This window comes from Bos mutus, chromosome 3 (genome assembly GCF_027580195.1).
Source record: "Bos mutus isolate GX-2022 chromosome 3, NWIPB_WYAK_1.1, whole genome shotgun sequence".
Classification (NCBI taxonomy): domain Eukaryota; kingdom Metazoa; phylum Chordata; class Mammalia; order Artiodactyla; family Bovidae; genus Bos; species Bos mutus.
The window spans coordinates 26,797,024-26,810,388 of NC_091619.1; the positions used below are offsets into that span (position 1 = coordinate 26,797,024).

The 13,365-nt window shown below is 33.9% G+C and overlaps 1 protein-coding gene across 2 annotated transcripts in view; it reads right to left on the reverse strand.

The window, feature by feature from the left end:
* Positions 1-6,999: 6,999 nt before the first annotated feature.
* The window catches only part of SYCP1 (synaptonemal complex protein 1), a 143,622-nt gene continuing 137,256 nt past the window's right edge, over positions 7,000-13,365 (reverse strand). For both annotated transcript variants that reach the window (XM_005911073.2, XM_005911072.2), the window contains 3 exons: positions 11,409-11,555; positions 7,410-7,499; positions 7,000-7,315 (listed from right to left, as the gene is read on the reverse strand). In XM_005911073.2, coding sequence (XP_005911135.2) covers positions 7,178-7,315; positions 7,410-7,499; positions 11,409-11,555 — 375 coding nt within the window. In that variant the 3' untranslated portion in view covers positions 7,000-7,177. The remainder of the gene's footprint in view (positions 7,316-7,409; positions 7,500-11,408; positions 11,556-13,365) is intronic.

The window sequence follows — 13,365 nt, forward strand, 5'->3', positions numbered from 1 at the left end:
CTCTGAAAAGTACACATTATCTCATTTTTATAAATTAGTGGGGAACCCTGCCATATACAGAGGAAGAAAGATGGGGGGAAAGAAAGCAGAAGGATAAAATGAGGCACTAAGAATTTGTATGATTATGTTTAGGCACTGAGAAGGCCATGGCACCCCATTCTAGTACTCTTGCCTAGAGGATCCCAGGGATGGGGGAGCCTGGTGGGCTGCCGTCACACAGAGTGTGACCTGGTGGGTCACACAGAGTCGGACATGACTGAAGTGACTTAGCAGCAGCAGAAGGTTATACATATGAATATAGAAACTAAGTCATTTTTATCTTTTCCTTATAATTTTGACTGTTTTTATAGGCCTCAAAACACTGATCTGTTGAAATTAAATGAAGTTTTCACTTCCCCCCAGCTCTAAACTCTGATTTCATAACTTAAATAATAAATCTTATCTATCTCTATTTGTCATTTCCTATTTCTAACCCACAGTTACCTGCTACTGATTAAAGTTCTTGATGTACTACTACAGCTTGTTGACTATTAATTACACTGAATTCAGGTTGCCTGAACTATGAATAATTTATTTTTAACCTTTATATCAACCAAAGCAGCTTCCTCTTTTACATCATTAATTTACATTTACTTGAAATGAGATATTTTATTACTGCTTAAGTAATCAAGTTAGGATATTTTTCTTAGGAAAGGTATTAGATCTAATCTAAAAGTCTGTAACTTAAATTTTCAGTCTAAGAAATATTCCTATCTCTCACCTAGACTATTTTAATATCGTCAATAACCTCACTTGTACTGATTTACATTATCTAATGATCTTTCTAAAACAAAAATCTTTTTCAAGTAGGAGAATAAATGATAGACTTGGAAACCATATACTTTATATTCATTCGTAAAATTTTAAAATATATTTTAAGGAATAAAGTCTTAATTTCCTTGCTTAACCTCTATTCCATCTTCCATAAAAAAATGTCCAAGCTTTGCAACATAATATACAACCTCCTATATGAAGAGACCATGGTCTGGGTATACTAATTACTCTTCATCATTCATATTACATTGTATATATTGCTATTTCTTCCACTTTGATTTCCTCTTGTCCTTAGACACCTGTAGAATTTCTATTTATGTCCAAAATCCATCTCTTCCAGAAGGCCTTCTCTGAAGTCAAGACGTGAAATTATCCTGTATGTCTCTGTATCTTTTGTACTTATATTCATTTGTTTACACTTTTATTTTTGCTACTTTTGCTAATGCAAAAGTCACTGAGAGTAGGTACTGTGTATCATATAGACAATTCCCAATCCAACTATTTATTCTATACTTTCAAGTATTACTACTCAGAAATATATGACACAGAATAATCCTTTCTTGAATCACTTTGTTCTTTAGGTTTCCATCATCATTTACACTTCGTCTCCCTTATTGGTCTTTAGAGCAACTTCACTATTGCTTGACCATGTCCCAGTAACCCCAAGGCTCAGTATTAACTCCTTTCCCTTCTATAACTACACACTCACTATCTGTAAAGAGAGTGTATTCAATTCTGTGCTTTAAATAGCATATTTATGCCAATGATTACTAAATACTGACTCTTCTGGAAAACTCTAGATTCATTTGTCCAGTGACACTCTTAACATCTCTACTTAGACATATAAGTTACCTCAAATATTACATGGTCCAAAACAGAACTTCAAAACCCAATCTTTCACCTTTCCTTTCTTTCACCTCATCCTTACTTCCAACCAAACTGTCAGTACTGACAGCATATCTTTTTGGTTCCACTATCAAAATATATCCAAAATATTAACCTTTGAGTCCTACACCCTTGCTCAATTTAGTATGGCTAATATATGCTCTTTTTACAGCCCAAATTTGGCTGAGGCTCCCTCAGCCCATGCTTCTGGTGGAGCATATGGCCTGTAGACACATTAAAGTACCCATTTTTGCTTCAAAGCTTACATACCATTCACTTAAGATCCATAACCTGTGAACTATTTCTGTAAAAACAGTAATTCATGTAAAAGCAAGGCTACCAAAGGCTATAATGATCCACTAAGTGAAAATTCCTATGGGGCCATTGTCCAGAACAGGACCACCACCACCACACCAGACATCAGTATTAGGATGTTATTTGGCTCCCCCAAATTCCACTCATTTTTTCTCAAAGTATACAGCCTATTTATCAAAATACAGGGATTTGATAATGCTCTACTGAATTAAATCTATCCCCTCATTAGAGGACCTTTAATCTGCAGGGCAAAGTCTGCCCTGTAAAACATTCAGCACAGAGCAGGTCACACACCTCCTGCAAGAAGTTTCATGCCGAAAAGAGTAGAAGGCCAGGTCCCTTGGGCCCAATTTTTCTAAACTCATCAGTCATATTAAATCACTCCTTCAAAGAGTGATTGAAGGGCAGGAAGAATTTCCTACCAACCTAAAAATGGGCTATGACAAAAACCTTCTTATAATAACATCTAAACTACACTCACTTTTTAAAAAGGTATTAAACATTATATAATTTGCTTGTAAAAATTTTATAATAATTATAAATTTTCCAATTGTTTACTAATACTAGTCAAAATTCTTATATAAGTTTTTTGTGAGATATTTTTTATGAGATTACCACAAATGAGTATATTGATCTTTTAATTTAGAATGATATATTAATTTTCTTACTCTGATGTTTACTCTAAAACTACAAACAATAGCATCAGTCTAAATTTTATTCTGGACTTGGTTGTCAAAACTCTCCAGAGCTCAGAACAGAAAAGAAAAATATAGGCTACTTACTATAACAACATACTTTGAGAAAATTTTCTAATTTTCTAATATTTGATCTTTTTTTGTTTTTTTTTTTTTAAATATATTTATTTAATTGGAGGCTAATTACTTTACAATATTGTAGTGGTTTTGCCATACATTGACATGATCTTATTTTTAAATCATGCATTAAAAATTTTGGTTCTGAAGTTTTACTTACTATAAGAATCATCAGTATGATATGTAAGTTTTCCTTAAGTATATATTACATTTTTATTTAATCAATTCAACAGATATTGAATAACTACCATGGGCCAGGCATTGTTCTAAGTACTCAGGGTGCATCAATAAATGAAGCAGACAAAAATCCCTGACTTTTAAAGTTTACATTCTAGTCAGTGAAGACAATAAATAATAAACATACTAAGTGAAGTATATAGTGTGTTAGAACATATGTGCCATGAAGGGAAAAAGCAGTGTGAGGGGAATGAGAAGTACTGGAGTTAGGAGGAAATTTCCAAGGAGCATGCCCGGCATGTTCAAAGAATAGCAAGAAGCAATCATTCAAAACATAAGAGCCTAATTAACTTATTTTTAAATTAATAGCAAGGAAGAACATTTAAAAATTTAAAGAATGTCAACTAATTGTGACAGACTAGTCTTTCATCTGACCTTTCTCCCTAATCTCCTGAGACATAACTAGAAATGGGTCACAGTCTGTCTTGAAATTAAGTGTGGCCATATGATTTGGTTCCAGAAAGTAGAATGTGGGTGGAGGTGATGTACTCTATTTCAAATCTGGGTCATTAAAAGCTTTCCACGTGAATCCTTCATGGTATCTCCCCTTTGGCAACAACCTTAGAAGCAAGTTGTTGAAGATGACAGAACTAGATGTTGGAAGGAGCCAGGGTTCCTAAATAACTGTCTGGAGAAATGCTTCTTACTAAATAGAAACATTTATGTTGGACTTTAGACAAGCTAGAAGTTAATGATTAGCCAGAGAAGCTACTGTTAACAACATACAAATCTTGTTTTATTTTAAAATATCTGAAAATACATAGTAGCTTCAAATGTGAGTATCATGTTATCAAGACTAATAATCCTCCAAAGAAAATACTTATTCAGGAGGCTATAGTTTCAATTAAAGTTTCTAGATCAAAAGTTCGAAATCCTAAGACTATATAACCAGTTTTCAGAGTATAGTTATACAAATTGAAGGAGGAATGTAATTTCTGTAATATTTATAGCATTTCCCCATCATAAGGAAATTAAAATTCTACTGCACCAAATTTGTTATAGACAACTTTAAGACTATTTTGTCCATCTGGCAATTGTTTTTATAAAGTTCATTTACTCCCTTACTTTATGAGTCTTTCATACCTACTCTTCTTTTCACAATTTACAACACTTTCTCCTTAACCTTCATTCTCAATGGGTGATTTTAATTCCGACTTCACTAAGAAAACTGAAGCTATAAAATCAAAAGTTCTACGAATTTCTATCCACCACCATCTTGTGATATACATGGTTCCTTTTCTCTTGTTATTATGTTTCTCTTGTTTCTCATCAGTTCAGTTCAGTCCCTCAGTCGCGTCAGATTCTTTGCAACCCCATGAATCGCAGCATGCCAGGACTCCCTGTCCATCACCAACTCCTGGAGTTCACTCAGACTCTTGTCCATAGAGTCAGTGATGCCAACCAGCCATCTCATCCTGTTGGTTCTGTCTATTCTCCTAGCTAAAGTGTTAGTCACTTGGTCACATCCGATTCTTTGTGATCCCACAGACTATAGCCTGCCAGGCTCCTCTGTCCATGGAATTAAAAATTCTCCAGGCAAGAATACTGGAGTGGATTGCCATTCCCTTCTCCAGGGGATCTTTCTGACCCAGGGAGCGAACCCGGGTCTCCTGCATTGCAGGCAGATTCTTTACCATCTGAGCCACCAGGGAAGCACTTTAATCTCCCACCATATGTGATCACTTTTCCCTATTACAGGCCATTCTACCAAAAAATCTTCTTTCTCTTTGGTATAACCATTTCCTATCATCCTGAATCTTTCCCTAATTAAACTTGCTATTAATTCTTATATCTTTTTTAAAAAGAATCTTCTTTTGACTCACTTCCATGTCAAGTGGACATTGTGGACATGTCATTAATCTTCCAAGTATAACTTCTTGAGTTTCTTACTTTTGATGAAGATAGCTGTCTCTACCTTTTCCCTTCCTTTGCTTAAGGAAGTAGTCAAATTCCACTTCACTGAAACTGCCATGTGCTAAGTTGCTTCAGTCGTGTCCAACTCTTTGTCCAAATGTAAGCGCTAGAAGATAAGGCTTATTTTTTCTGTTTCATTCACTGTTATATTCCCAGTATCTAGAACTGTGCTTAAGTCTTAGTGTGGTACATGTGTGCTCAGTCATGTCAGATTCTTTGTGACCCTATGGACGTGTAGCCCGCCAGACTCCTCTGTCCAGGGGATTTTCCAGGCAATACTGGAGTGGGTTGCCATACCCTTCTCCAGGGGATCTTCCCAACCCAGGTACTGAACCCGACTCTCTTAAGTTTCCTGCATTGGCAGGGGAGTTTTTACCACTAGTGCTACCTGGGAAGCCTGAAACTGCCATTGTTCAGATTAACAAAGACCTCCACATTAATGACACACTAATCAATTTTACCTTACCTTCGAGCAGCATTTAACACAATTTATCACTCTTCTTTGAAATACCTTCTTGCTAGACTTCACTATTACCCTAGCTAATCCTTTTATGGTTCCTTCTCATCTTTGATCTCTTCTCTTTCCTAGGTATAGTCATGCTCACAACTGTACATATTCTCATCCACTCTGATAGCTTTAAATATGCTGCTAACTCCCAAATTTATATCACTACCCTGGATCTGTCTCTAAGCCTGCTTAACTACTTCTATTTGGATGTCTAATATGCATTTTAGACTTAACATGTCCAAAATTGTATTGCTTGGCCCTTTTTATTATATCCCACATCTAATCTTCAAATAGATCTAGACATTGACTTCTTTATTCCTCTGCTGCTCTCACCTTTGTTCAAGCCACTACAATCTCTCATGTGCATTATTAAAATAACTAGTTTTCCTCTGTCCTCTTTTCAAAATCTGTTCTCAATACAACAGTCAGAAAGAGCTTTATTTTTAAAACATAAGTCAGATCATGGTCTTTGCTCAGAAATGTCATATCATACTCAGAGTAAAAGCCAAAGTTCTTTCAATAGCCTAAAGCATTATATAATCTGTCCACCCAAATTCTCTATCCTGTTAAATACAGGCCTTTTCTACTTTATACCCTTCTTTTGCTCATTGTCCTCTACCCACACTGGCCTCCTTGCTGCTTCCCAGATACACTAAGCACATTTCCACCTCTGGGCCTTTATACTTTTTGTTCTTTTTATCAAGAATGTTATCCTCATGATAGCCACAGTTTCACTATTCATCAGCTCTTCAAATGTCATTTCAGTATGGGTCACTCTACATAAAATTTCAAGTCTTTTCAACACTCTCTAATACTCTTGTTTTATTTCTTCTTAGCAATTATCCTTAACTAATATACTATGTGTTTATATATTTTATTTATATTTTCCCTGTAAAATGTAAGCTCTGGAAGAAGGGAAGTCTTATTTTTGTTATATCCCCAGTATCTAGAACTGTACTTAAGTCTTAGCGTGGTACATATGTGCTGAGTCATGTCTGATTCTTTATGACCTTCCTCTTCCAGGGGATCTTCCCAACCCAGGGATCAAATCCATGTCTCCTGCTTCTCCTGCGTTGCAGGTGGATTCTTTACCACTGAACCAGATACTCAATAAATATTTGCCAAATGAATGTTGAATAAATGAAGTATTTTAGGAAGTCGTATCAGGAGAATCTTTTTTCTTGCATAAAGCCATCTGTCAATTTTATCAACAGATAAATCAAAGCTGCTTCAGACTGTGAAACAAATAAAATGACCTCAAGATTTGAAAAATAAATAATACTAACAAAGTTATGATTAGCTGCTCAGGCGACCTCACAGAAACAATGAGAAGTATTTATGTGAATCCAAAATATTTTAATAGTAAAGAATAAACAGTATATCTCAACAACGTGTTCCTAGTGTTCAATGGACAGTTTTATAAGTGCGAAAACTTAGCCAAAATAGTTTTCATCAATTCAAGAAAAGGTAAAACCAAAACAGTCATCTAATTATCTGAACAGAATTACACATTTTTAAGTAACAATGTGGTTATTTCCCATTTAGGCTGATACATTAAAATATAAAGAAACAAATTATTTACAAATCAAAAGTCTTAATTTCAGAATATGTTTGGCTCTTTAGAAAATAAGAATTAAAAACTTAACTATAAATTTTATGTTATAGGCTCCTTAATCACACTGATTTTCTGAAATTAAACAAACAGCTTTTCTGCTTCCTTTAGTTTTTGTTTCCTATTCATCTTAGCAATTACAGCCCAACGGTCCTCCTGCGTTTTCCTCATAGTTTCAGACTTCTGCATAGATCCAGGAGTCGTTAGAGATGAAGGAGTCTGGATAGAAAATAAAGTCATAATATGTTTAACCCAAAAAAAAAAAAAAAAAAATTAAATCCAGCTTTTGAAATTTGCTTTCCAAAATAACTACCTTTTTTGGCGTTCTGACACAAAGATGAGAAATTGGTGGATTATTATCCTTGCATAGTTTTCTCAGTGTCTCTTCCTCTGAAACCATGCTCTTAAAGAAAAATATAAAAATATAATTTGGAGGCTGCCACCATTAATATTATATTATAAAATTTTTGTCTATATTCCACATATGAGAATGAAATGGAAGAGTATAAAGAGGAAGAAAAAAAGAGGGGGTGGGGAAGGAGAAAGAAGAGGAAAGAAAATTTAAAAGCCTGAAGGAAGAAGACAATGACAAACTAAACTCAGTCTGCCAGACAAGGAAATCCGATTTTGATTCTACTAACCATACATCTAAAGGGTTATGTAGAATACAAGATGTATATGAATAGTGTTTTTCTACTGATTTCTATTTAAGTTTCACTTTCCCCACTCTTTTTCCCAGCCTTTTTATTCAAACATGCTTAGGCCTTATAATAAGCATTCATAATCCTATAAAAATGATGTCAATTATCAATTTCTGAATATTTTCCCAAGTAATAATAGCTAACAGTTATTTAGTTCTTTCTTTATGTCAGGCACTGTTTTAAGCACTTAGCATATTTTAACTGGTTTTAATCCTTACAACATTTTTATGATCTATATATACTATTATTATCCTCATTTTAAAGGTGAGGAAATGAGACACACAAATATTAAGTAACTTGCCCAAGACTATACAGCTAGTAAGAGACAGAGCCAGGATTAAAATCCAGGTAGGCTGGCTCCAGAATCCATTTTCTTAATGAACATGTAACATAAATTTAGTCAGAAGCAAACAGTTCACAATATCTTTTCCTGCTTATTAAAGTCACATTTAATACAAATTTCAGAAGGTTCATGGATGAAAATATTCAATCATTTTCATAAATTCTAAGATTTCAGCAGAATTCACTAAGTCACAAAATTTCTCTTTGTTCTTGAACAGGTTTAGGCAATTTGTGTATTACAAGTATTTTTTCCATTTTTTAATTTCTTCTAGGTTATCTAATTTGTTGGCATATAATTGTTTACAGTACTCTATCTCTAAAAGGTTGGTAATAACATCTCCAATTATATTTCTGACTTAAGTTACTCGATTTTTTTGTCAGTCAAGCTAAGATTTGTCAACTTAATTGACCTTTTCAAAGAAATAAATTTTGACTTCATTCATTTTCTCTGTTTTCTTTTCCCTAATTTGTTTATCTCCATTCTTATTATTTCTCTCCTCTGTCACCTTTGGGTTTAATCTGATCTTCTTTTTCTAGTTCTTTCAGGTAAAAAGTTAGTTTATTGATTTTTTTTCTTTTTCAGTGTAGGAATTTAGAGCTATACATTTCCCTTAGAGCGCTGGTTTTTCTGTCTCACATAAGTTTTGGTGTATTGTGTTTTCACTTTCATTCATCTCTAAGTTAAATTCCCCTTGTGTTTTCTTCTCTGATCCATTGGTTATAAGCGTATTAATTCTCACAAATTTGTGAATTTTCTAGTTTTCCTTCTCTTTCTGATCTCTAACTTCATCTCTTTGTATTCAGAGAAGATAATTTATATATGATGCCTAGTTTTTTAAATCTACTGAGATTTGTTTTGGGACCTATATGGTCTATCCTGGAGAATATCCATGTACAGTTGGGAAGAATGTGTATTCTTTTGTTGAACTGAATGTTCTATATGTGTCTATTAAATCTATTTGGTGTGTGTTGTTCCAATCTTATTTCCTTATTTATCTTCTGTCTAGTTGTTTTACCCATTATTGAAGGAGAGGTATTGAAGTATCCAACTATTAATGTATAACTGTCCATTTCTTCAATTCTATAAAGCTTTGCTTCATATATTTTAAGGGTATGTTATTAGGTGTATAAATGATTAAAATTGTCATAACTTCTTGCTATACTGAACCTCTTATTTACATATAATGTCTTTGTTTCTTGTACTTTTTGATTTAAAATCTATTTTGTCAGATATTGGTAAAACCAACCCACCTCTTTTTGGGTTACTATTTGCATATCTTTTTCCATCCTTTCACATTTAGCCAATTTGAAGCTAACATGAGTCTCTTTTTGTTTATTGGAGTATATAATCCTCCAAATATACATTGTAAATTACTCATATGTAAGTAATTACTGATAAAGAGAGACTCAGTTCAGTTCAGTCGCTCAGCTCTTTGCAACCCCATGAATCTTTGATATTCATTTCCTATATGCTTTATAGATGTTTTGTTTTGTTTTGATTCGGTTTTGGTCACTCATTTCCTCTATTATTACCTTCTTTTCTGTCTAGGTAAAATTTTTGGTAGCAAAATGTTTTGATTTCCTTCCCATTTCCTTTTGTGTATATTCTATGCTTTTGTGGTTACCATAGGGATTACATATAACAACCAAACATTATAGTAACCTAATTTGAATTTATACTAACTTCAATAGCCTACACAAACAGCTCCATTTTCCTTCTGTTACTGATGTCACAATTATATCTTCATATATTGTGTGCCCAGCAATATAGATAAATTAAGCATTAGCTTTTAAGTTATGTAGAAAATAAAAAGTAAAGTTAGAAACCAAAATTACAATCATTTCAGCTTTTATAATTTCCCATGTATTTGACTTTATCAAAGACCTTTAATTTCATGTGATAATTATAACTGATAAAGCCTATTGTGAAATGTCTTCTTAGATAATTTAAACTGTAATAGTATAAATAAAATACTGTAGTGTTCATGGTGTTACAAAGTTGTGATGCTACTTTTAAAAATGACATGAAATCATGAGTTATTCCAAATCTCAGATAAGTTAAGAAACTAGCCTAAATTCAGAGAAAAACAGTATGAATTCTAGACCTAGTATCTCTAATTCCAGAGCTCATGCTCTTTCTACTAATTCTCATCACTTTTTTAAATATCTTGACTTCAGTTTTACCTGGAAATTACTGTGTACAATGACATACATAGGCCATGGAGTTGGATAGTTGGTGTTCAAATTTTGGCTCCATGACTTTCTAATTATGTGATATTGGAAAAGTACCAGTGTGACTCAGTTTCCTCATCTGTAAAATGAGAATAAGAACTCTGTCTCTACTTCTAGAGTGTTAGATTGTTTTAAGAAATAACTGAAGTATTCTGTGTAAAGTTTTTGCAGTAGTGCCTGGTTCACAGTCTTAATTATTATCTATAAAACAAAGAGATACTAGAGTAGAAATTTTCTTTAAATTAACTTAAATAATTACAATTTTAAGATTACAGCTATTTATTATTCTAGAACAAATGAAAGCAGAAGTCTCAAAGCAGTATAAAAGCTTGAAGAATCTCATAGTTATGAGTTGCAATAATAAAACAAATGGCTTTAATTACAATTTTTTAATTAAGAATCTTTGGTAAATTGCTCCATTTTGTATAATGAGGTTAATCTGGTTTTAAACTAAATGAGTATAAGTTTAATTATTCTTAATAGATTATTATTATACCTTTAGAAAATAATGATATGTATGAAGTAGGGAGTAACTGGTCATACAAACTGCCAGAGGAACTATCCTCCTTAACATGCCATTTTTAACACATTAACTCTTTAAGAATCATAGAAATGTTATTGTTTTCAATCAATAAGTGGTATAAAATTAAAGAAAACATTTATAATAGGCAAAATCAAGAGAAGTCCTGAACAACAAATTTGGCTGCAGCAAGATTAAAGGTATTCAGTGGGCCTCAAAAAGAAAAAGGCAAAGAAAATAACACTCTTCTGGAAAACAAGAGAATTAGTCATCTCAAATACCAACTATGTCATATCAAGGATTTCAAAATGTCCTGTTTTCTGAAGTTGATAAAGATTTTTCTAACCCTAAATTTTAAAATGCTGCAAAAGCAGAGAGTCCTATATTATAGATTTTCACTTCTTTTCAGTATTGCAGTAATAGATACTATGCACATATATTATACACATATATCAAGAAATAATATAGAAATATAATAATGTAAACAATAAATGCTGATTATTTGTAATAATTTTACCAAAAGATCGGTAGTTTCTGAACTATCCGAATTAACATCAAACTCAAAGACCATTTTTCTCTTTTTACTATTACTTTCTTCAATGGGTACATTCTTGTTTCCTCTTTGCTGAATTTTTAGTTTTGTTGGTGTTTTCACAGTATATGCCTATCCAAAATAAAAAAAAAACAAAACATTATCCCATCAAATAAAACATATATTGTTAATAAAGGCAGGTTGAGTCTTTAACAATCAATAGTAACTCTCCATTATTATTGGCATGTGTATGAAGTAGAAATTTTGGATAAGAATTTAATTCAGAAGTTTTTAATAAAATAATGGGGGAGAGGGAGCGAGAGGAGAAAGGAAGGATGGGAGAGACACTCCAGCTTCAGTAGCCAACAACCTTAAGAGAGACTTTAACATTTCGAACAATGATTAAGAACAAAGGACTGAGAGCTTTTATTACTACATAAAAATCCTGATTTATAAGAAAGCAAGTTTGCTCATGTTTTGTTGATAAAGTAATTCCATTAGTCAATGTTTAGTATTCCATATTATCCTGTAATATGTAAGTTTTATAATTTTTAAAAATTGTCTTTAAAAAGTAAGGTCACTGATATCAGCAAGAATGGCAGAGTAAAACTCGAAAAATTTGCTCTTCCACAAAGCAATAAAAATGCCAGTAAAAGTGGTCAAAATCAATTTGTTTATAACTGTGGAAATTAACAAAAAGCTTGCCACAACCTAAAGAGTTGTTTCTTTTTTTTAAATGGCTGAACCTCTGTAAGAAGAGCAAAACTAGCAGTGCCTGAACTCTTCCTCATCTCATCCCCTGCTCTCTTAAAAAGTACATTCCTGGTCCAGCCTGGCAGCCAATGAACAGAGCAAAACACACTTGGGAGCTCTTTCAAAATTTTATGCTAAAAAAGTTGTCAATATTTGACCTGTCTAGTGGCTCAGATGGTAAAGCATCTGCCTGCAATGCTGGAGACCCGGGTTCGATCCCTGGGTTGGGAAGATCTCCTGGAGAAGGAAACGGCAACCCACTCCAGTACTCTTGCCTGGAGAATCCCAAGGACGGAGGAGCCTGGTAGGCTACAGTCCATGGGGTCGCAAAGAGTCGGGCACGACTGAGCAACTTCACTTTCACTCATTTAGTGATTCTCTAGACAATTTCATTTACAGGGCTGAATTTGACTCAACTTGGAGCTCACTCAGTTAAAGGGGAAAAAAAGGAAAAAAGCTTTCTCCTCAATGTTTATGGAGTTGTTGTTTTTTGTTATTCAGTGGCTAAGTCATGTCTGACTCTGGGAGCCCATGGGCTGCAACATGCCAGGCTTCCCTGTCCTTCACTATCTCCTGGAGTTTGCTCAAACTCATGTTCATTGAATAAGTGATGCCATCCAACCATCTCATCCTCTGTCACCCCCTTCTCCTCCTGCCCTCAATCTTTCTGGCATCAGGGTCTTTTCCAATGAGTCAGCTCTTTGCATCAAGTGGCCAAAGTATTGAAGCTTTAACAGTTACAAACAAGCGTTTTAACTTCAGTCCTGTCACTTCATGGCAAATAGAAGGGGAAAAAATGGAAGCAGTGACAGATTTAATTTTCTTGGGCTCCAAAGCACTGCCGATGGTGACTGCAGCCATTAAATTGAAAGACACTTGCTCATTAGAAGGAAAGCTATGACAAGCCTAGATAGCGTATTAAAAAGCAGAGACATCACTTTGCCAACAAAGGTCCATCTAGTCAAAATTATGGTTTTTCCAGTAGTCATGTATGGATGTGGAATTGAACCATAAAAAAGGCTGAGCACCAAAGAACTGATGCTTTCGAACTGGAGAAGACTCTTCAGAGTTCCTTGGACTACAAGGAGATCAAACCAATTAATCTGAAAGAAAGTTCAGTTCAGTTCAGTTGCTCAGTCATGTCCGACTCTTTGCGACCCCATGAATTGCAGCACCCAGGCTTCCCTGT